Source organism: Dendrobates tinctorius, unplaced genomic scaffold (assembly GCF_039654945.1).
Source record: "Dendrobates tinctorius isolate UK_male_01 unplaced genomic scaffold, ASM3965494v1 ptg000223l, whole genome shotgun sequence".
NCBI classification, from domain to species: domain Eukaryota; kingdom Metazoa; phylum Chordata; class Amphibia; order Anura; family Dendrobatidae; genus Dendrobates; species Dendrobates tinctorius.
In genome coordinates, this window is record NW_027361890.1 from 4,615,534 (window position 1) to 4,639,716 (window position 24,183).

The 24,183-nt window shown below is 44.8% G+C and overlaps 1 protein-coding gene across 1 annotated transcript in view; it reads left to right on the forward strand.

Annotated features, from left to right (window-relative positions):
* The window catches only part of LOC141059052 (bactericidal permeability-increasing protein-like), a 172,072-nt gene that overhangs the window by 98,253 nt on the left and 49,636 nt on the right, over positions 1 to 24,183 (forward strand). Inside the window, exon 2 of the mRNA XM_073555261.1 lies at positions 7,247 to 7,361. Coding sequence (XP_073411362.1) covers positions 7,247 to 7,361 — 115 coding nt within the window. The remainder of the gene's footprint in view (positions 1 to 7,246; positions 7,362 to 24,183) is intronic.

The following is a 24,183-nucleotide window of genomic DNA, read 5'->3' on the forward strand; positions in this document are numbered from 1 at the left end:
GCCCCAAACACTCCCTGTATAGGGGGTGGTCCACCTGGTCAGCTCGCCCCCCGGGAGGTTCGTTGCCACGGTCTAGCGGGTCCACCCCAGGAGTACCTAACAGAATAATCAGGCCATGGATCCCGCTGGTACCCCGACCCTGACCCAAAAGGAACTTTTGTTCCTTCGTGAGAATCAGGCGAGGATCATGTCGTTCCTCAAATCAAGGGAGTCCCGTCTTTCTTCTTTGCAAACCTCCGATCCTGGGATTGCCTCCCAGATCTCCGGCTTGCAGCAGGAACTTGCCCAGCAGCGCGACACCCAGGCCCACATTTTGAACTATATAGCCTCGGTAGATAACCGCTTACTAGCTCTTCAGACTGTGGCCGCTGCCCCTATACCAGTGGCAGCTCCTCACCCCTCCCCCCGGTTGGCTAAACCCCCATGTTATAGCGGTAATCCCAAACTCTGTCGGGGGTTCGTTAACCAGTGCCAGTTGCATTTCGAGTTGGCGCCCCTGCAGTACCCTACCGACCGGGCCAAGGTGGCCTTTATGGTATCCCATTTAGAGGGTGAGGCGCTGGCTTGGGTAAACCCCTTGTGGGAGCGTGATGACCCGATAGTCTCCCAGCTTGCGACCTTCTTGGAGGCCTTTCGTAAGGTCTTTTTTATGAGCCCGGCCGTCTGGTCTCCGCCACTGAGTCCTTATTTTGCCTCCGCCAGGGCACCCTCTCTGTGGGGCAGTATGCCATCCAGTTCCGTATGTTGTCCTCTGAGCTTGGGTGGAACAACGAGGCCCTAGTGGGGGCTTTTTGGCGCGGTTTGTCGGCTCGAATCAAAGACGAGTTGGCAGGCAGGGATACACCTATGTCTTTGGAGGATCTCATCTCGCTGGCAACGCGAATTGATCTACGTTTCCAGGAGCGCTCCCGCGAGGCCGCCAGGGAGAGAAGGCCCACTCGTTTTTCTCCTTCGACACGCAGTCTTCCCCATTCGCGACCCTCCGCCACGGCGTCAGCCCCAGAGCCCATGCAAGAGGACCGACTCAGAGCCGCAGAGCTACGCCGCCAGAAGAGATTCACTTATGGTCTTTGTCTCTATTGTGGCAGCGCCTCCCATCTTCTACGTTCCTGTCCTGTGAGTCCGGGAAACGCCTCCGCCTAGGACAGGTAAGAGAGGCCTCCCTAGGTGTCATAGATACCTCTCTACCCTTGACCCTTTCTGTTTTGTTTGTCCAGGGATCTAAACGTTTTTCTGAGGTGGCCTATATCGACTCTGGGGCTGCAGGGAATTTTATCCAACTCGAGGCGATGAAGAGATTGCGGATACCTGTCAGGTCCTTGGAGGTTCCCTGACAGTTAGCTTCAGTCGACGGCGTTCCCCTGCGCGAGACCGTTACGCTGGTCACTGAGGAGCTGGAGTTACAGATCGGGGTCCTGCACCGTGAGAGAATAGCCTTTTTCGTGCTGCCGTCACTGTCCCACACCTTGCTCCTGGGTCTTCCGTGGTTGAGGATGCACGAACCTGTCCTGGATTGGAGGTCCGGAGATATTCTTCGCTGGGGCCGCTTCTGCCAGACTAAATGTCTCCGTCCAGTACAACCCCTCAAGAACTCGTTACCTGCCTTGGGCCCTGCGGATCTGCCCTCGGCCTACTGGGCCTTTGCTGACGTCTTTGATAAGAAGGAGGCAGAGGTTTTTCCCCCGCACCGGCAATATGATTGCCCGATCGAGCTTGTTCCCGGGTCGACCCCGCCCCGGGGGCGAATCTATCCGTTGAGTCCACTCGAGTCCCAGGCCATGACTGAGTACGTACAGGAGAATTTGGCCAGATGCTTCATCCGGAAGTCATCTTCACCCGCCGGAGCAGGCTTCATTTTTGTCAAGAAGAAGGATGGGTCTCTCCGCCCCTGTATTGACTATCAGGGTCTTAAGGAGATTACTATCAAGAACAGATATCCTCTACCTCTCATCCCCGAGTTGTTCGACCGGCTACGAGGGGAGCAAATCTTTACTAAACTGGATCTCCGTGGAGCCTACAATCTCATCCGTATTCGCTCCGGAGATGAATGGAAGACCGCCTTCAACACCAGGGATGGACACTACGAGTATCTCGTCATGCCCTTCGGTTTGTGCAATGCTCCCACAGTCTTTCAGGAATTTGTAAATGACATTTTCCAAGACCTTCTGTACTCCTGTGTGGTCGTATATATCTTGACAATATCCTTGTCTTTTCTCCCGATCTGTCCACTCACAGAAGAGATGTCCGCCGAGTACTATTACGATTGAGGGAAAATCGCCTGTACGCCAAGTTGGAGAAATGCGCCTTTGAACAGTCTTCCCTTCCATTTCTAGGCTATATCATCTCCGACTCTGGCTTGCATATGGATCCGGAGAAGGTGTCTTCCGTGCTTAACTGGCCACATCCCCATGGGGTGAAAGCCATTCAGCGATTTCTTGGCTTCGCAAACTACTACCGGCAGTTCATCCCTCATTTTTCCTCGTTGGTTGGTTCTATCTCCTCTTTGATCCGTAAAGGAGCCAACCCGCACGTCTGGACCCCTGAAGTGGAAGACGCCTTCCTGTCTCTGAAACAAGCATTTGCCACGGCACCTGTACTCCATCGTCCTGAGGCCAACAAGCCTTTCGTCCTCGAAGTGGATGCGTCTGCAACCGGTGCTGGAGCAGTTTTATCTCAAAAGTCTCCCTCTGGTAGGCTTGTTACGTGCGGTTTCTTTTCCAAGTCCTTCTCCACTCCAGAGTGGAATTATTCCATCGGAGACCGAGAACTGCTTGCCATCAAGTTAGCTCTGTAGGAGTGGAGGTACTTATTGGAGGGTGCCGTACATCCCTTTACAATCTTCACAGACCATAAAAACCTGGCTTACATTCGGTCTGCACAGAGACTCAATCTACGACAGGCCAGGTGGTCGTTCTTCGGCCGATTCGATTTTGATCTGCATTTTCGTCCAGGCAATAAAAACCTCAAAGCTGACGATTTGTCCAGGTCCTTTCTTTCCGCAGATGTAGAAGAGGAACCCACGCATATCTTGGATCCATCCAGACTCATCACGGTGGCTCCTCTTTTTCTTGTTTCACCCCCACCTGGCAAGACTTTTGTGCCAGAGAAGGACCGAAGACGAATTCTACACTGGGGACATGCTTCCAAGCTAGCTGGTCATGTCGGGCTTAAAAAGACACTTGTCCTTGTGTCCCGCTATTACTGGTGGCCGACCCTTCTCTGGGATGTCCGGGATTTCGTCGCTTCCTGCCTCTCCTGTGCCAAGATCAAGGTGCCCAGGCAGCTTCCTTCCGGCCTTCTACACCCGCTTCCAGTACCCTCGTCCCCTTGGCAACACATTGCCATGGACTTTATTACCGATCTACCCCAGTCTGCCAACTGTACTGTCATCCTTGTGGTGGTAGATAGATTCTCTAAGATGGCGCATTTCATCTCTCTTCCCGGGTTGCCATCGGCACCAGCCTTGGCAAAAATTTTCGTTCAGCATGTCTTCCGCCTTCATGGACTGCCCCAACATATTGTTTCTGACAAAGGAGTCCCATTCACCTCTCGTTTCTGGAGAGCCCTATGCAGATCGATGGATGTCACTCTTGACTTCTCTTCATCTTACCATCCACAGTCCAACGGTCAGGTGGAACGGACTAATCAGAATTTGGTGAACTACCTCCAGCACTTTTCTAATGTCCACCAGGACGACTGGTCTGAATTACTCCCGTGGGCTGAGTTTGCCTATAACAACCACGTCAGTGAGTCTTCTGGCAAATCTCCTTTCTTTGTCGTCTACGGGCAACATCCGGGTGTACCTTTACCGGTTCCTCCTGCCTCGGGTGTACCGGCGGCTGATCTTCTGTCCGGCGATTTCTCCAGGATCTGGCAGGAGACCAAGGCCGCGCTCGAGTTGGTTTGTGACAGGGTAAAGAAACACGCAGACAAAAGGCGCCTGGATGTCCTGCCATACCACCCAGGTGATAAAGTTTGGCTGGCCTCCAAGTTCATTCGCCTCAGGATCCCTTCCCATAAACTGGGTCCCTGCTATATTGGACCTTTTGAGGTCTTGTCCCGCATTAACGACGTCTCCTACAAACTACGGCTTCCCGCCTCACTCCGCATCCCTAATGCTTTTCATGTGTCCCTTCTAAAACCAGTCATCCTCAATCGCTTCCGTTCCACGGCTCCTTACTCGCCTCCGCCTGTCTCCGCAGACGATGAGTTTGAGGTTAAAGATATTTTGGCCATGAGGAGGCAAAAGGGAAGAACCTTTTTTCTAGTTATTTGGAAGGGCTTTGGTCCCGAGGAGAGGTCCTGGGAGCCTCAGCAGAATATCCAGGCGCCTTGAATTTTGGCTAAATTTTCTTCCGGTCTGCATAAGGGGGCGCGTAAGGGGGGGTACTGTCACGCGGCTGCAGCCGTGCACTCTGCCGGTCCCTTCTCCCCGACCGCAGCTTACCCGCTCACCGGCGGCCTCCTCACCACGGTTTCGGCTGCCTCGGGCTTCCCCGCGATCCCTCCTGGCTCCTCTCCTCCACCCAGCGACCACGTCCATCCGGTCTTCTGGATCTCGCCGGGTGCGCTCCCCTGTCCCTCCTCCTCGGCGGTCGTGCGCACACACTGTGCTCGGGCGCACGCGCGCCTCCTGTTCCCCCTGAGGTTGCGCGCCTTCCTCTCTTGCACTGGAGAGGTCACGACCCGGAAGTCTCTGATACTACTCCTATATCAGGCCGCCTCTCCCTGCTAGCGGCGCCTGATTATCACTTTAGCTTTGATAGTGATTCTGGCCCGTTCATCTATATACGCTCCTGCGTCCTGTCTGTTTGTAGCTCACCTGTCTTCTCCACTGTCCTCTCTCCTAGGATCGGGAGGTCCGTGGTCGTGTTCCGTCCTGTCCTGTTCCCGCACCTGTGACCGCTCTGATCGTGCCTGCTGTCCCCGTCTCGCATGTGTCCCTGACCTGACCGCCATCCGTCTTCCTGCTCCGGAGGAGGTTCCCCCCAGCATCCCCGGCCTGTAGCCGGACCCTCTATACATTCCCTGGGTACCAGCTGCCGTGGTAATAATTACCCGCGGGCCTGCCCCAAACACTCCCTGTATAGGGGGTGGTCCACCTGGTCAGCTCGCCCCCAGGAGGTTCGTTGCCACGGTCTAGCGGGTCCACCCCAGAAGTACCTAACACATGGCTGTTTCTGGCCTTTTGCTTCCCTTCCCACATCGTTCTAGTTTAAAGCTCTCCTGATGAGTGTAGCAAGGCAGCTTCCAAATACATGCTTTCCAGTCTTCGTAAGGAGCACCCCATCTCTAGCAAGTAGTCCATCGTATAGGTAATTCACTCCATGATCAGAACAGTGGTGTTATAGTTCATAGCTGCCACACTGTCCGCTTTTTGTAACTATTGCCTGCCAATCTGTCCCTAACTTAGGCCGGTTTCACACTTCCTGATATTTACAGTACCGGAAAAACTGGTACCAGAGGTATCAGTGTCTGTGGGTGTACTATGTGCTGCACACATGTGGCAACCGTGTGCCACATCAGGACCACACAGACGGCCGCCGGGGAAGTGGCGCTACTGTAAGCTGCTGTCCCCCGGCGGCTGGTGCTGAAGCCGGCTCTCATCCATTCTCCCCTGTTCTGCCATGATCAGTGCGAGCAAATGAGAATGAATGAATGAAAAACTGACCTGCTGTGACCTCAGGATCGTTGAAGAATGTAAGTAATGAGGTCACTGTGACAGAGCTTGAACTGCCGTGACCTCATCACTTGCATTCTCCATCGGTCCTGAGGTCACAGCAGGTCAATTTTTAATTCAACCGTTCTCCCCTGCTTGCCATTTGAATGGGTCTACGTGTGTCAGTGTCTCCGGTACGTAAGAAAACTGTCACCACACATATCGGAGACACTGACGTGTGAAACTGGCCTTAAAGGGAACCTGTTATATCTCCAAATGCTATTAACCTGCAGACATGGAGTTAATCTACAGGTTAATAGAGTTCTAAAGCTGCTTGGCTGCAGGGCTGGAATTGCAGATCTCAGGAAGAAATGGACTTTAAACACATTTTTCATGTTGAGCTGGACTCAAGATGTAGTAGTGGCTACAGAGCAAAATAAAATGTTTTCTTTTTTTATTTTGCCTTTCTGTTGCAGTGATATTAGCAATCAAAGTATTTGACAGATAATAGTTAACTTTAGTTAGGTGCAAGCTGGAATTTTCATGGAGTGTGTACTTCTACCAGTATGAGAAACGTCTACTAGGACTTGACTAAAGTTAATTTATTAAGTGCCAATACTTTCATTGCTAATATCTCTGCTATGGAGAGGCAAAAATAAATAGAAATAAAAACAAAATTGATTTATTCTGTTCTGCATCCATTATTACATCACGTGCGGTTCAACATGAAAAATTTGGTAAAAGTTCATTTCCTTCTGTTAGCTGCGCTATCAGCAGCTGGGCAGCTTAAGAATACTTTAACTTGACAATTCATCATGGCTGAGTAATGGCCTCAGAGTCTGCCAGATGTAGTGGCCTTTTTAGAAGTTAGCAACATTTTTTCATGTTTTTCTTCCCAGTCATGTCACTTTGCATTATTTCCTGAAAAGCACCTAAAGGATTAATAAACTACCTGAATATGTTTTGAATATGTTGATGAATGCCATTTTCAAATTGAATCACTTTTGGGGGTTTTCATTCATATAGGACCCGCAAACTTTACGTCAAAACTGACTAGGTCTCTAAAAGACTAAGTTTTGTAAATTTCCTTGAAAAACTGAAAAATGACTACTACAAGTTTTAAGCTTCTAGCATCCTAACAAAATAAAAGAACATTTTAAAATTTGCACTGGTGTAATCCAGACCTGTGGGAAATCTTGTTTGTTAATTCTTTTGTGTGATATGATTATCTGGTTTAATGGCATAATGATTCAAATATTGACAATTACTATTTTTTTTATTTTTTTTAAAAATTCAGATTTTTTTAATAAATAAAAACAAAATATAGTGACCCAAATTTACCATTAACATAAAGTATAATGTGAACGTAAAATCGCTGGGATATATTGAAACCTTGCAAGTCAGATTTGAAAAATTTGAAATTTGGCCTTGTCACCAAGGGGTTCTTTTGCACTAGTTTTTTTTGCCTAGTGTGCACTCATAATAATAATAATTATTATTATTTTACTTATATAGCATCAATATTTCCCGCAGCATTTTACAATTAAACTTACACTCATGTAATGTGAGACTTGTGTTTCCTTACAGCCCGTCAACAAGGGATTATTGTTCTACAACAGAAGCTCTCGACTATTCGGCTCCCAGATTACTCAGGATCGTACAGTGTTGGCGTTCTGGGAAATGTAAAGTACAGCATCAATAGGTGATTAGCATGACTTTACTTTCATCATTCTTCATTTACAAATAACTAGCTGGGACACTGAATAAATTATGGATTCTGTAAACATTAAAATTAAGATTTCAAGCAATGCTTCGATCTGTAATAAATCTGTTATACATGAATTAGCCAAGATTTTCCGATCACTTTAAAGGGGCTTTCCAGTGTAGGAGGAGGAGTCCCCGCTGTGTTTCTGGACCGGAACCAAGGGGGCTGTCACCAAGGTTCCTAGGGGGACTCATTCTGGGGGACATAATTAGGGGACAGAACAGAGTCTTCTAGAAAGGTTGGGGGTGGAGCCAGTATAAAAGGGGTTGAAGACGCCAACAGCAGTCAGTCGACGGAGCAGGAGAGGATGAAGGAAGCTAGAGGGCGCCAGAGAGCCAGAGCGAGAGCCAGAGCAGAGAGAGGAGGGCAGCGACCGGAGAGATCGAAGGGGAACTCACTGCAGACAAAAGAGAGACAGCACCGAGCCGTCCAGCAGAGGGGCACCGACCATCCGTCCGCGCTCCCAGCGGCCACCCCCGCTTCACTCCAGCCCGTGGCTGCGGCCTGTCTGCTACCGCCTGCGGCCACTGCTGCTTCACTCCAGCCCACGGCCGCTGCCGCTACACTTCAGCCCACGGTCGCGGCCTGTCTGCGGCCACCCGCGGCCGTCACCGCTCGACTCCAGCACACGGCTGCGGCCTGTCCGCGGCCACCGCCACTCCACTTCCGCCCTCGGTCGCCACCTGTCCGTGGCCACAGGCGGCTGTCTCCGCTTCACTCCAGCCCGCGGTTGCGGCCTATCCGCTGCCGCTCGCGGACCCCGCGGCTCGGCTCCAGCACGCAGCTGCGGCCGGTTCGCCTCCACCTGCGGCTGCCTCTTCCCATCTCCAGCGTGTAGCTGTGGCCTACACCTTCCGGTCCCCGGGCAATGCCGTACCGCCTCCGCCGGGAGGCGCAACACCGAGGAACTCTTCAGGGGCCTGCTGTGCCTCCACTTCGTCTGGGACAGAAGTCTCCGCCAGATCCTCATTGGCTGGGCCCAGCGGCTGAAACGCTGAAGCATCGCCAGCCATCACTCTGCCGGACATCAGAGAGGATAAGTGACATGTTGTAGTTAACACTTAGGACCCGTAGTCGGCCACACCGCGGCCCTATAGTAACCGGTCTTTGCCGGGTTAATCGTGTTCGTGTTACCAGTGTATTCTTGCTTGGTCCCTACGAGGATAACTATTGTTAGCTTGTTTGGTTGCTCGAGATAGCCCCTATAGGCATCTATATATAAATGTTACATCTTAAAGTTCAACCCGTCTCGCGCCTCGTTACTGCATCCCGCGTACCTGCGATTACTACACCAGGAATCAAACATACCTGACCTATGCTATGACTCTATGGAATCCATACTAAACAGCAGATTAACGGTGTTGTGATTGATTACCTATGATTTAGAAATAAAAAAAGGAAAAAATGCCAGCTTACCCAGTTGGTTCAAACCATAAGCTGCTATACTGTATAGGCTCTCAGCAACGGATAAATGACAGGAGCTCTTGCCAACAATAGATGCAAAAAGGAGATGAATCCAGCGAGCCAGGTTTGAAGTACGTAAAAAATCTTTTTCTTTATTTCAAACGTAGATTAAAAATATTTATCCATAGCAGCATATTATGAATATAGGCAGAGATGGGAAAAATTACATATTCTTTAGAAAGGTTATCAATATCAGATTGGTTTGGGTCTGTCACTTGACACCCCCATTCATCAGCTGGATAGGTCATCAAAATCTTAGTAGACAATCCCTACATAGAATAAGTGGTTCGTCTTTACAAATAGGGATGCCTGTTTCCTCAACTTAGTCCCATTTAAAAGGGTTTTCCTATGAACAAAGTAAATTTTAATCAATAAATCTTGGAATAATAATAATTTCCACAATTGGATGTGTTTAAATAAAAGGTTCCTGTGCTGAGATAATCTTATAAATGTGCCCCTGCTGTGTACTGTGTAATGGCTGTGTCTGACCGTACAGGAATATGGTCTTATGGTGAAAAAAATAGGCCCTGACCCCAGAAAATGGAGACTCTATGGGTTTCGGAAAATAATACATTTTTTTTTACAAACTTTGTAATTTGTTTTTTCACTACTTAAGTAAAAAAGATATAGCATAAGAGCAATGGTATATAACAGCATCTTATATATTACAATGAATGCAGTAGATGGTGATAATACTGGACAATTGAAGGATCAGTCGCTATAACATATAAAACATGGATGTGGAAACCACAAAAATATGACCAATAGATCCAAAATAGCAAAAATTAATTCTTTTATTAAAGAGTATACACAGAAACGGGAAAAAAATAGGGAACATGTGCAAGAAGACAAGCAAGTTGCAGCACTGCTAGAGGACACATAACCTAACCCTAGCCATCTTATCATATATTAATATTAAGGTCAAAATACCATCCTTTACTAAAAAGCTATATATCCTGATAAAGTCTCTGGTGCGATATAGGGGGAATGAACAGCAACATGCTGTCAATACATGTAGGTGCCAGTTACAATTAACTACAAATATGGCCAATTAGCAAACATCAACATAGCTTCAAAATTAAAGCTAGTAGTAAGGCATCACATGTAAAAGGGCACAATAGCCACCCCAAGAGATACAATGTAAGAGCGCCCACTCACACTGAAGTGAACGGTACCAGATGAAAGACGTTACCTCAGGAGATGAAAATTCGGATGGCCGGGCAGTCAGCGCGTCACCTCGACGCACGTTTCGAAGATGTACTCCTTTGTCAGGGGGCTTTTTTTTCCCCGTTTCTGTGTATATTCCTTAATAAAAGAATTAATTTTTGCTATTTTGGATCTCTTGGTCGTATTTTTGTGGCTTCTGCATCCCTGTTTTCTAAGTAAAAAAGAACCTATACATGTTTGCTATCTACAACTCGTGATGACCTGGCCAGTTTTAGCATTTAGTGAACGTGGAAAAAAAAAACTATTGTGGAATTGCACTTTTTTATATTCTAGGTTCTTCAAAGTAGCCACCTTTTGCTTTGATTACTGCTTTGCACACTCTTGGCATTCTCTTGATGAGCCTCAAGAGGTAGTCACCGGAAATGGTCTTCCAACAGTCTTGAAGGAGTTCCCAGAGATGCTTAGCACTTGTTGGTACTTTTGTCTTCACTCTGCGGTCCAGCTCACCCCAAACCTTCTCAATTTTGATCAGGTCTGTTGACTGTGGAGGCCAGGTCATCTGGCGTAGCAATCCATCACTCTCCTTCTTGGTCAAATAGCCCTTTCACAGCCTGGAGGTGTGTTTGGGGTCATTGTCCTGTTGAAAAATAAATGATGGTCCAACTAAACGCAAACCGAATGGAATAGCATGCCGCTGCAAGATGCTGTGGTAGCCATGCTGGTTCAGTATGCCTTCAATTTTGAATAAATCCCCAATAGTGTCACTAGCAAAGTACCCCCACACCATCACACCTCCTCCATGCTTCACGGTGGGAACCAGGCATGTAGAGTCCATCCGTTCACCTTTTGTGCGTCGCACAAAGACACGGTGGTTGCAACCAAAGATCTCAAATTTGGACTCATCAGACCAAAGCACAGATTTCCTCTGGTCTAATGTCCATTCCTTGTGTTCTTTAGCCCAAACAACTCTCTGCTGCTTGTTGCCTGTCCTTATCAGTGGTTTCCTAGCAGCTATTTTACCATGAAGGCCTGCTGCACAAAGTTAACAGTTGTTGTAGAGATGTGTCTGCTGCTAAAACTCTGTGTGGCATTGACCTGGTCTCTAATCTGAGCTGCTGTTAACCTGCGATTTCTGAGGCTGGTGACTCGGATGAACGTATCCTCCGCAGCAGAGGTGACCCTTGGCCTTCCTTTCCTGGGGCGGTCCTCATGTGAGCCAGTTTCTTTGTAGCGCTTGATGGTTTTTGCCACTGCACTTGGGGACACTTTCAGAGTTTTCCCAATTTTTCGGACTGACTGACCTTCATTTCTTAAAGTAATAATAGCCACTCATTTTTCTTTACTTAGCTGCATTTTTCTTGCCATAATGCAAATTCTAACAGTTTATTCAGTAGGACTATCAGCTGTGTATCCACCAGACTTCTGCACAACACAACTGATGGTCCCAACCTCATCTATAAGGCAAGAAATCCCACTTATTAAACCTGACAGGGCACACCTGTGAAGTGAAAATCATTTCCGGTGACTACCTCTTGAAGTTCATCAAGAGAATACCAAGAGTGTGCAAAGCAGTAATCAAAGCAAAAGGTGGCTACTTTGAAGAACCTAGAATATAAGACATATTTTCAGTTGTTTCACACTTTTTTGTTAATTATATAATTCCACATGTGTAAATTCATAGTTTTGATGCCTTCAGAGTGAATCTACAATATTCATAGTCATGAAAATAAAGAAAACTTTTTGAATGAGAAGGTGTGTCCAAACTTTTGGTCTGTATTGTGTATATATATATATATAATATATAGGAATGTAAGAGAACTGGGATCCAGCAAAAAGATGAAAGTTCACCAGAATTATAAAATCTTCTTCTTTATTTATCCATCAAATCATATAAAAAATATGTGAGGAACTCCAAACAATTGGTAACATTCCAGCAAGGGACTACATGTTTCAGCACTATGTGCCTTCTTCACGGTCCTATTTGAACTGAGCTCCAACACTGGCAATATATCCTCCTTTGTGAAACATATTCAAATGACCCTTAATTAAAAGCAGTGAAACAAACCAGTTAAAAACACCTGAGTAGATGGTTGAAACTCAGTTCAAAAATATTGCTAGAAAAATACATATATTGAACATGTTTTATACATAGACCAATGATATAAACATTAAATAATAAATCAACAGTGATATGGAATAACTGCCGCAAAAATAAAGAAATTTTTATATAAACATATATGAAAAAAATGCATCATGTAGTAGGCGCGATCTAAGTATCAGAGACCATCACAAATATGACTCTCAAAAGAATAACATATTGGAGTAGGTTTAAGATAAAGATATGATCTTTAGAAACTAATGTAAGCACAAGAAAAAAAAATAAAAAAAAATGTAAAAAAAAAATAAAAAAATAAAAAAAATATTTTGATGTTTACTTGCTTAATATTGTGTAATAAGGTCCATTCTACTGTTCAATCCATCAGGAACTCTAGTCTCTAATAAAAAGATCCACCTACTTTCTCTAGAGAGGATTTTACTTTTATAATCACCACCCCTACGTGGTTTTGTAACCACCTCTATTCCCCTAAAGGAAAAGCTTTTTAGATCACCTTTATGCACATTGGCAAAGTGTTTGGAAACCGCAGAGGCTCCTGCAATAGGCAAATTACCTGCATCCGACAAATGTTTTCGCATACGCTGTTTCAATGAATTAGTGGTGCAACCCACATATTGAAGTCCGCAAATATTGCAATCAATAAGATATATTACATTTTCTGTATTACAATTAATAAAAGAAAAAATCTCAAAGTTTTTTCCATTTTTTATAGAAGAAAATGTTTTCGTTTTAACAATATATTTGCAACACTTACAAATTTTTGCACCACAACCATAACAGCCTACACTTTTCATCCAATTTTGTTTCAATTTTTTGTCCGGATCAGTAAATAAGCTTGCCGTCAACATGGATCCTATAGTAGGAGCTCTCCTCGCAACAAATTTAATTGAATATTTTTTTAATATTTGTTTCAGTTCACCACTTTGTTCTAAAATGGGTAAATGTTTTTTAATAATGGAGACTATTTCTTGATACTGTGGACTAAATTTAGTGCTGAAAACTATACCCAAATCATTATGTTCTTTGATATTTTTATATTCCAACAATTCCTGTCTATTTAAATTGTCTACTATGCCTCTCGCTCTTTTTAGAGACCAGTTTGGGTAACCCCTGGATTTTAATCTTTTTGCCAAAAATTCAGATTCTTTCATATAGGTATCTTTTTCTGTACTATTTCTTTTTGTTCGAATCAGTTCACCTGTGGGTATATTCCTAATTACATGGTTGGCGTGACATGAATTTGCCATCAATATACTATTCACAGCTGTAGATTTGCGATAAGGTTCCACCAATACTTTTTTCTGATTTGAATCTATTTTCAAGGTCAAATCAAGAAAGTTAATTGACAGCTCATTCATGTGACATGTAAATTTGAGATTGAAACTATTTTTATTTAAATATGAAAAAAAGGAAGATGCTAAATCCTTATTCCCCCTCCACACAAAAACCAAATCATCAATGAAGCGTCCCAACCAAAAAATGTTATGTCTAAATGGATTGTTAAAATGAAAAATATACCTCTCCTCCCATACTGACATAGTTAAATTTGCTAAAGACGGTGAGAATTTGGCCCCCATGCTCACTCCCTGTATCTGCAAATAATATTTCTCATCAAAAATGAAATAATTATGAGTGAGCAAAAAATTAGTTGCAAGTAGTGTTGAGCATTCCGATACCGCAAGTATCGGGTATCGGCCGATACTTGCTGTATCGGAATTCCGATACCGACTTCCGATATTTTTTCAATATCGGAAGTCGGCATCGGAATCGGAAGTTCAAAGTTGATTGACAGCCTGACGTCATCATGATGCGCGGTGTGTGCGCATCATGATGCGCCGTCATTTCGGGCCTTCCGGGGGTCTCTGCCGGCCTGCCGGGGGGCTGTGCCGGCCTGCCGGGGGGCTGTGTGGACTGCCCGGGGTCTGTACCGGCCTGCCGGGGGGCTGTGCCGGCCTGCCGGTGGTCTGTGCACCCTGTGGGGGTCTGTACCGGCCTGCCGGGGGGCTGTGCCGGCCTGCCGGTGGTCTGTGCACCCTGTGGGGGTCTGTACCGGCCTGCCGTCCCACGACGATCTTGGGTAGAGAACTGCAGCATCAACTGTTGCTGCCGTTCTCTACGGGCTGCAGGAATCCAATGACGGAAGGTAGGTATCCTTCCGCACTGTATTCCTCCGCCACTTAAAAAAAAAAATTTCCCACACAGCAATGGCATAAAGTGAGACTAGGGACTTTTTTTTTGATGCTGCAGTTCTCTACCCAAGATCGTCGTGGGACACACTCGTGGACTGCTTCGGATCGTGGGTGAGTATTTTTGTGGTTTGTTATGTTAATATTTATTCCGAAAAAGACAATGGCTTCGGGGAACAATGTGACAAGTATTGGTAAGTATGTTACTCTATGTTATATGTACTGTATGTCTATGTATGTATTGTATGAATGTATTGTATGTAGTATGTATGTAGTATATATGTGGTATGTATGTAGCATGTAGTATGTATGTAGTATGTATGTAGCATGCATGTAGCATGCAGTATGTATGTAGCATGCATGTAGTATATATGTAGTATGTATGTAGCATGTAGTATGTATGTAGCATGCATGTAGTATATATGTAGTATGTATGTAGCATGTAGTATGTATGTAGTATGCATGTAGTATGTATGTAGTATGTATGTAGTATATATGTAGTATGTATGTAGCATGTAGTATGTATGTAGCATGCATGTAGTATATATGTAGTATGTATGTAGCATGTAGTATGTATGTAGCATGCATGTAGTATGTATGTAGTATGTATGTAGCATGTAGCATGTATGTAGCATGCATGTAGTATATATGTAGTATGTATGTAGTATGTAGTATGTATGTAGCATATATGTAGTATGTATGTAGTATGTATGTAGCATGTAGTATGTATGTAGCATGCATGTAGTATATATGTAGTATGTATGTAGCATGTAGTATGTATGTAGCATACTGTATATGTAGTATGTATGTAGTATGTATGTAGCATGCATGTAGTATATATGTAGTATGTATGTAGCATATATGTAGTATGTATGTAGCATGTAGTATATATGTAGTATGAATGTAGCATGTATGTAGTATGCATGTTGCATGCATGTAGTATATATGTAGTATGTATGTTGCATGTAGTATGTATCTAGTATGTATGTTGCATGTAGTATGAATGTAGCATGTATGTAGTATGCATGTTGTATGTATGTAGCATGTAATTTTTTTTTTTTTTTTTTTTTTACATTCAACACATTAGCCGGATGATGGGACTACTACTGTCCCATCATTGGCTAATGTGTCAATCACTGTCATGGTAGCAGGCATCGCCCGATGGGACTTGTAGTCCCATCGGACGATGCCTGCACAGACCCCCGGAGCCTGCACAGCCCCCCGGCAGGCCGGCACAGCCCACCGGAGCCTGCACAGCCCCCCTGGCAGGCCGGCACAGACCACCGGAGCCTGCACAGACCCCCTGGCAGGCCGGCACAGCCCCCCGAAAGGCCCGTACAGACCCCAGAGAGGCTGTACAAGGGAAAAACAGGATTTTTCTTATTCCGATACCGGAAGTCCCATAGACTTGAATGGGACTTCCGGTATCGGAATCGGCGATACCGATACTTTTTTTTAAGATCGGCCGATCCATTCCGATCCGATACTTTGAAGTATCGGACGGTATCGCTCAACTCTAGTTGCAAGCAATAAAAAATGTTGAATTTCAACTGTATACTCACTGTATTTAGATAGATAATATCTGAGGCTCTCCAATGCAACAGAATGTGGAATTGATGGATATAATCCAATAACATCACATGAAAGCCACAGAAAATCATTCCCCCATTCTATTTTTTCTACCATGTTAATAGCTGCTTTGCTATCTCTCAAGTGACTAGGAGTTAAAGCCACCAGGGGTTGTAGATAATGATCCACCCACTCTCCAAGGCGTTCACTAAAAGATCCTATCCCTGAAACGATAGGTCTAAGTGGGGGAGGAAAAATTTCTTTGTGCACCTTGGGGAGTGAGTGGTAAATGGGTATAATGGGATGGTCACAATACAAAGCTTCACTCAATTTCTCTGAAATAGCTCCTGTAGATACACCTTCCTGCAAAATTTTTTTCATTTCCTTATTAAAAGGGAGAGTGGGATTTTCATTTAATTCCCTGTACACACTGGGGTTTCCCAATGCGGATAAATTAAGTTTCTTATATAAACCCACATCCAGAATGGTAATTGATCCACCCTTATCCGACTGGACAATTTTTAGATCTTTATTCTTACTCAATTCCTGAAGAGCTTTATGCTCATGAAATGTCAGATTATGATGGGTCAGTTCCACTCTGTTATTTAATTCTACCAAATCCCTTTCCACCGCTTCTTGAAAAACATCCAGCATCGGAGGTCTAGATTTAAGTGGGTAAAATTTTGTATTTTTTACATGAAAAGAATCATTTAAATTAACCTGGTATTCTTTGGAGCTTTCAGATTCTAGTTGTCTCAAATTGTACAAACCCACCTGTTCCTCAAATGTAAGTAACCTTTCAACATTCCTATTTTCTACAGAACAAAAATTGTCAGTACCAATATTATCCCCAAAATGACATTTTAAGGTTAAACTACGTGCTAGACGATTGACATCCATTACTGTGTCATATACATTGAATTTACATGCCGGGGAAAAACCAAGTCCTTTTGACAAAAGTGAAAGTTGCGGTGCTGAAAGTATATAACTGGAAAGGTTGTAGACTGGTACAGTTACTTCTTCCGTTTCCGGAGTTTTTCCTGATAAGCCTGTTCTCTTATGGCGTCTTCCTCCTCTCCTTCTAATCCGTTTTTTGGTTTAGCTCCCTCTTTGTTGTAATTTCTTTGGTAAGATTTTTTTCTTTTTTCCATACCTTTATTAGATGCACAAGCCACTGATGAATCTGAATAATCATCTGAAGTATCTCCAAAAGTAGTGTCCATATTTTCTTGAGTTTTTTGAAAAGTCACTTTATGTTTGCTGAACCAAGGTTTCTGTTTTTTTAATATTGATGACGGATTCTTACTCCAATTATATACACATTTACTGTTGTAATCCTCCAAATCTCGTGTATATTTTCTTTTTTTAGTCTCAATGATGGTATCCTCTAGTTTATTTAATTTTTGTTGCATTTTTTCATATAATAATTTGTAAGAATCATTGCCTTGATAAATTTCCAGAGAATCTTTCACAATCTTAATTTCATCACTGAGTTTTTTAAGTTCAGTCCAATTCACCAAACAATTTTGCCCCTATCTACATAATGGGGAAAAAGTGAAAGGAAAAGTGTTGGAGGCAAATTGATATCTGCCAGATGTGAACAAGGGGGTCTTAAAGAATGAGAGCGATGGCGCTAAAGAGTATATACCGTACAGTTGCAAAGGTGGGACCCTGACATGGGATACTCACCACACACGGGGATATGAACACACACACAAAATGCGCCACACACTACCACGTGCTTCAACACATATACCACCCTCAGCATACATTTCACCACACATACACCAACCTCGCCACATAAAAGTCGAAACACAAAAGTCGCCACTCAAAACTCACCACGCTGTCCCAGAGCTGTTTAAGGCCGGTTTCACATTCGCGCTTTTGAGCGCAGCGACGGCCTGCGCACGGCCGCCGCTAAGCCCCGCCCCCTGCCCCGCCTCCACCGGTATCTCCGCCTCCGGGCGCATGACGTTGCATGCGTCGTGCGTCCCCTATCTTCATCACAGAGGGCGCCAAACGCAACCTGTTGCATTTTGGTTGTGCTCGGCGCACCGTCAAAAGGACGCATGCGCCGCCAAACGCAGACTGTGCGCAGACTGCACACGGCCTGCGCCCTCTGTGATGAAGATAGAGGACGCACGATGCATGCAACGTCATGCGCCCGGAGACGGAGATACCGGTGGAGGCGGGGCAGGGGCGGGGCTTAGCGGCGGCGTGAAACCGGTCTAAAAGATGAAAAATGAGCTGTGATTGGTTGCTATCAACAACAGTTTTCTTTGTAGACAGTTGTGGTAACTGAGGCCTATTATTCTTATAATTTCTATGGTGTAATCGTCCTTCTGTAAAGCTGGAAATAATACAATTTATTACCGTGCCAACACAGACCACCCTTTGACACAGACTGCAGAGGGAGCCCAGTATCACACAGGATAGGATTAGATACACGGCTCAGCAGTCAGTATCACAAAGGATAGGATTAGATACATGGCTCAGCAGTCAGTATCACACAGGACAGGATTAGATACACAGCTCAGCAGTCAGTATCACACAGGATAGGATTAGATACACAGCTCAGGATACAGTATCACACAGAATAGTATTAGATACACGGCTCAGCAGACAGTATCACACAGAATGGGATTAGATACACGGCTCAGCAGTCAGTATCACACTGGATAGGATTAGATGCACGGATTTTATGTGCAATATAATCATTATAATTTCTTATAACTAACCACAATTGGTTACTATGCCCAGGCAACGCTGGGCTCTTCAGCTAGTAAATATATATATATATATATATATAATCATATAATATATATATCATAATAAAAAATATTATATAATAATAAAAATAAAAGCACGGAATAATATTATTCAGAAACTCTGTGGATCCTCTTGGGGTTCTTCAACAACTGTCTTGAGAACATCTACCCTTGCCTTGGTGTACTCTGCTGCAGAATATTGTGCTCCAGTATGGTTGAATAGTTGTCATGTGAATGCAGTCGACACCCAGCTGAACAATTCTATGCGCATAATATCTGGTGCCATCAGACCTACGCCCGTCCACTAGTTACCTGTCTTGAGGCATATTGCTCCTGCAAACCTGAGAACACAAAAGCTCCTACTTAAAGAATACACTAAAGTACTGAAGAATGAAAATCTTCCAATACAAATCAAAATATCCAAGATGTTCAAATACAGCGACTGAAATCAAGACACCCACCCATCCGAACCGCAATTACCCTGTATGAACATGATTTCAATTTAGAAGAGAGATGACGAGAACTTTGGGTCAGTGCAGTAGATGGTGAGCTTCAAATGCTTCCTCACTTACAAAATCCACCACCAGGGTTCAATCTACCAAGGAAAACCTGGGTTACTCTGAGGCTAAGTGCACACGTACCGGAACTCTCGCGGAAATTACCGCGAGAATTCCGGAATTCCAGTCCGCGGGAAAATCGCATTTTAAATTCCCGCGATTTTCCCGTGGAAAAACTAGCATTTTGCAAGCATATTTAGCTTGCAAAATGCTAGCGTTTTCCAAGCGATCTGTAGCATCGCTTGGAGAACTGATTGACAGGTTGGTCACACTCGTCAAACATAGTGTTTGATGAGTGTGACCAACTTTTTACTACTGAGGCCGCCTATGCAGCATCAGTAGTAAAAGATAGAACGTAAAAAAAAAATAAAAAATGGTGTTATTCTCACCCTCCGACGTCCCGCGCATCCGTTCCCAGTAATCCTTTGCGAAAATGCCCGCGATGACGTCAGTTCTCGCGGGATTGCGACGTCTCGCGGTAATTTGCGATGACGTCGCACCAATGACCGCGAGACTTCGCGATCCCGCGAGAAGGGACGTAATCACAAGCATTTTCGCAAAGGATTACTGGGAACGGATGCGCGGGACGTCGGAGGGTGAGAATAACACTATTTTTTATTTTTAAATTCTATTTTTTACAGGGATATGGTACCCAAAGCCCGGAGGACAGTCTTCTCTCCTCCGGACCATGGGTACCATCCGCAATTGTTCTGCTTACTTTCCGCATGGTATGCACAGCCACATGCGGGAAATAAGCAGAACAATGCATTCCTATGGGTGCGGGATCGCCGCGATTCCGCAAATTAATGAGCATGCTGCGTTTTTTACCGCGAAGCGATTCCGCCGCGGTAAAAACCGCAGCATTAGCACAGCATGGCGGAATCCCATAGGAATGCATGGGATGCTTATTTTTCGCGTTTTCGTGGCAAAATCGTGCGGTTTAAACCGCCGCGGAAACGCGAAAAAAACGCCACGTGTGAACTCAGCCTGAATCGTATCAGAAGAAACTTTGGTGTCTGTGCAGATCTTATGCATAAGTGGGGAAAATCTGACTCTCCTGCCTGTGACTGTGGAGCCGATCGTCAAACAGTTCAGCACATTGTTGAGGAGTGTCCCCTCAGATCTTATACTGGTGACAAGAATGATTTCTACACTGGAACTGACAATGTTATTGCATATATAGAAAACCTTGATATTCGACTCTGATTTTTGCTCCTTTGTTTTTTTCAATCACTGTTTATTGTTCTTTGTTTATTCCTATATGATGTTAAAATACACTCACTGGCCACTTTATTAGGTACACCATGCTAGTAACGGGTTGGACCCCCTTTTGCCTTCAGAACTGCCTCAATTCTTCGTGGCAGAGATTCAACAAGGTGCTGGAAGCATTCCTCAGAGATTTTGGACCATATTGACATGATGGCATCACACAGTTGGCGCAGATTTGTCGGCTGCACATCCCTGATGCGAATCTCCCGTTCCACCACATCCCAAAGATGCTCTATTGGATTGAGATCTGGTGACTGAGGAGGCCATTTGAGTACAGTGAACTCATTGTCATGTTCAAGAAACCAATCTGAGATAATTCGAGCTTTATGACATGGCGCATTATCCTGCTGAAAGTAGCCATCAGATGTTGGGTACATTGTGGTCATAAAGGGATGGACATGGTCAGCAACAATACTCAGGTAGGCTGTGGCGTTGCAACGATGCTCAATTGGTACCAAGGGGCCCAAAGAGTGCCAAGAAAAAAATCCCCACACTATGACACCACCACCACCAGCCTGAACCGTTGATACAAGGCAGGATGGATCCATGCTTTCATGTTGTTTACGCCAAATTCTGACCCTACCATCCGAATGTCGCAGCAGAAATCGAGACTCATCAGACCAGGCAACGTTTTTCCAATCTTCTACTGTCCAATTTCGATGAGCTTGTGCAAATTGTAGCCTCAGTTTCCTGTTCTTAGCTGAGAGGAGTGGTACCCGGTGTGGTCTTCTGCTGCTGTAGCCCATCTGCCTCAAAGTTCGACGCACTGTGCGTTCAGAGATGCTCTTCTGCCTACCTTGGTTGTAACGGGTGGCAATTTGAGTCACTGTTGCCTTTCTATCAGCTCGAACCAGTCTGCCCATTCTCCTCTGACCTCTGGCATCAACAAGGCATTTCCGGCCACAGAACTGCCGCTCACTGGATTTTTTTTCTTTTTCGGACCATTCTCTGTAAACCCTAGAGATGGTTGTGCGTGAAAATCCCAGTAGATCAGCAGTTTCTGAAATACTCAGACCAGCCCTTCTGGCACCAACAATCATGCCACGTTCAAAGGCACTCAAATCACCTTTCTTCCCCATACTGATGCTCGGTTTGAACTGCAGGAGATTGTCTTGACCATGTCTACATGCCTAAATGCACTGAGTTGCCGCCATGTGATTGGCAGATTAGAAGTTAAGTCTTAACACACAGTTGGACAGGTGTACCTAATAAAGTGGCCAGTGAGTGTATATGTTCATACGATTAAATAAAATCCAAGTATTTTCTCATTTGGTGTGTTCCAGCACCATCTGCTGGTGAAATGTATACAATCTAAAGTTTTGACATGAAAAATGAGATTTCAAGAGGAGGGGCTATTCTAGTTTCCGCCCTGTCTAGACTAGAAGAGCTGGGAAAACCCCAGTCTGTGACAAGTTGTCTCTGGGAGCAGAGTACGTGTGGAGGCTGCCTCTCTCCAAGACCCTCTGAAAGGTCTGACAAGCTTAGAAAGTACCCCCGGACTTCCAAGTCGGTGAAAAAACTCTTGCTATGTAAAATATTCTGCATAAAGCTAAAATAAAGTCGCTGAATCACTCTATAGCAACTTACAAACATTACATCTAAAGGAGCAGGTTCTTTAAACTCCAAAGCCTCAATTCCATGTCAGAATATAATTCTGCACTGTATTTGCTGTGGTTTAATCCCTTGAGCTGTCAAGCATTTTCTTAGTGTCATATTTTCCCATTCCTGTGAAAGTAAATGCAACTGTTATCCCAAAGACCTTTGTCTCTGTCATTATCGTGGATGGCGCGTGGGGGTAGATAGCAGTGAACGGAAAGTCCTCCCATTACCAGGGCTTTACATTATGACTCTGGGAAGAAGGGAAGCAAAAAAAAACGGAAAATCCCAAGGTAGTAATGGGGTTAAGCTATGTTTTACCTCACAGAAAGAATCACCTGTGATCCTGTGCTGTTCTGTCTGTATCCTCTCTTTTTCTCTGCCCAGGTATGGTATGATCAGATCATGTCTCTGTACAGTCAGACAAAGCCATTAGAGTATGTGCACACATTGCAGATTTGCCTGCAGAATTTTCTGCACAGAATCTGCATCTCTTGGCAGAAAACACAGCTAAAAGTCCTGGCGGATGTGATGTGGTTTTTTCATGCGAATTTGTATGCGTTTTTGTAAGCTAGATAGATAGATGTGTATAGATATATAATACCAAGGCCAATGTTTATTAATGAACAATATGATTAATTTTGAAAAAAAAAGAACAAAAATGGTGTGGGCTCCCGTGCAATTTTCTGCACCAGAGAGGGAAAGCCGACAACAGGGAGCAGATATTCATAGCCTAAGAAGGGACCATTGTTTTTCCCTGCCCCCGGCTACAAACCTGCCAGCTGCCCCAGAAATGGCACATCTGTAAGATGCGCCAATTCCGGCACTTAGCCTCTCTCTTCCCACTGCCTTGTAGCGGTGGCATAATGGGTAATAAGGGGTTAATGTCACCTTTGCATTGTAAGGTGACATCAAGCCCGGTTAGTAATGGAGAGGCGTCAATAAGACACCTATCCATTACTAATTCTATAGTTGTTAAGGGTTAAAAAGAAGACACAACCGAAAAAAGACTTTTAATGAAATAAAACACTACATAGTTTTGCCATTTTTATTATACGCCTGTAAAACATCGGGTGATGTCACTGCTCTACAGGACCTCCCACAATGCACTGACAAGAGACAATGGCTCCTGCAGTGCATCACTGAAGAGGTTACCTAAGTTCAGGCTCTTTACGGCAATGCTGAGTGAGAATTAGGGTTAGGGAACCTCTCTCCCTGCAGCGGTGGGATACAACGCGGAGGATTACCTCCGCCTGTCAGTTCATCATGGGAGCTCCTGTAGAGCAGTGACATCACCCGATGTCAGTGTTCTACATGTACATGGGAGATTGTCGTGGGACACTCGTTATTAACTGGACTACGGTGGAAAGGTAAGTATAGTTTGATTTATTATGACTACTTTCCCATCACTCACAATGCTATCACTGTGAGCATTCTTAGCCGGATGGGAGCAGTAGTCCCATCAGACAATGGCTGCTTACACAGACCCACACACACCCACACACATACAGGGAAACATGCACACACACAGACATGCACACACACACTCACACCAAGCGTCAGACTGGTGCACCTTGGGCCCACCAGAGAAAATCATTCTTGGGGCCCACTATGTAGCTACATAGAAACAAATACAAGACCACCAATTGTGTGGTAAAACACGCTAATATCAGGGTATAATATAAGGTAGTACACGTCTTAATTATGTAGCAAGGGTTGGGGTAGAATCATAGAGGGGTAGCGCCCTCATAAAATATACTGTAGCCCCCTCATAGAATATAATGTAGCCTCCCTCATAGAATATAATGTAGCCCCACTCATAAAATATAATGCAGCCCCCTCTCATAGAATATAATGTAACACACCAAAAAATGCAACCCCCTCATAAGGTATAATGCAGTCCCCACCATAGAATATAATGTAGCACCCTCATAGGGTATAATGCAGTCCCCCTCATATAGTATAATGCAGCCTCACCACGGAATATAATGCAGACCCCCATAGAATATACTGTAGCCCACTCTTAGGGCATAATGCTGCCCCCTCATATGATGTATAACCCCCAGA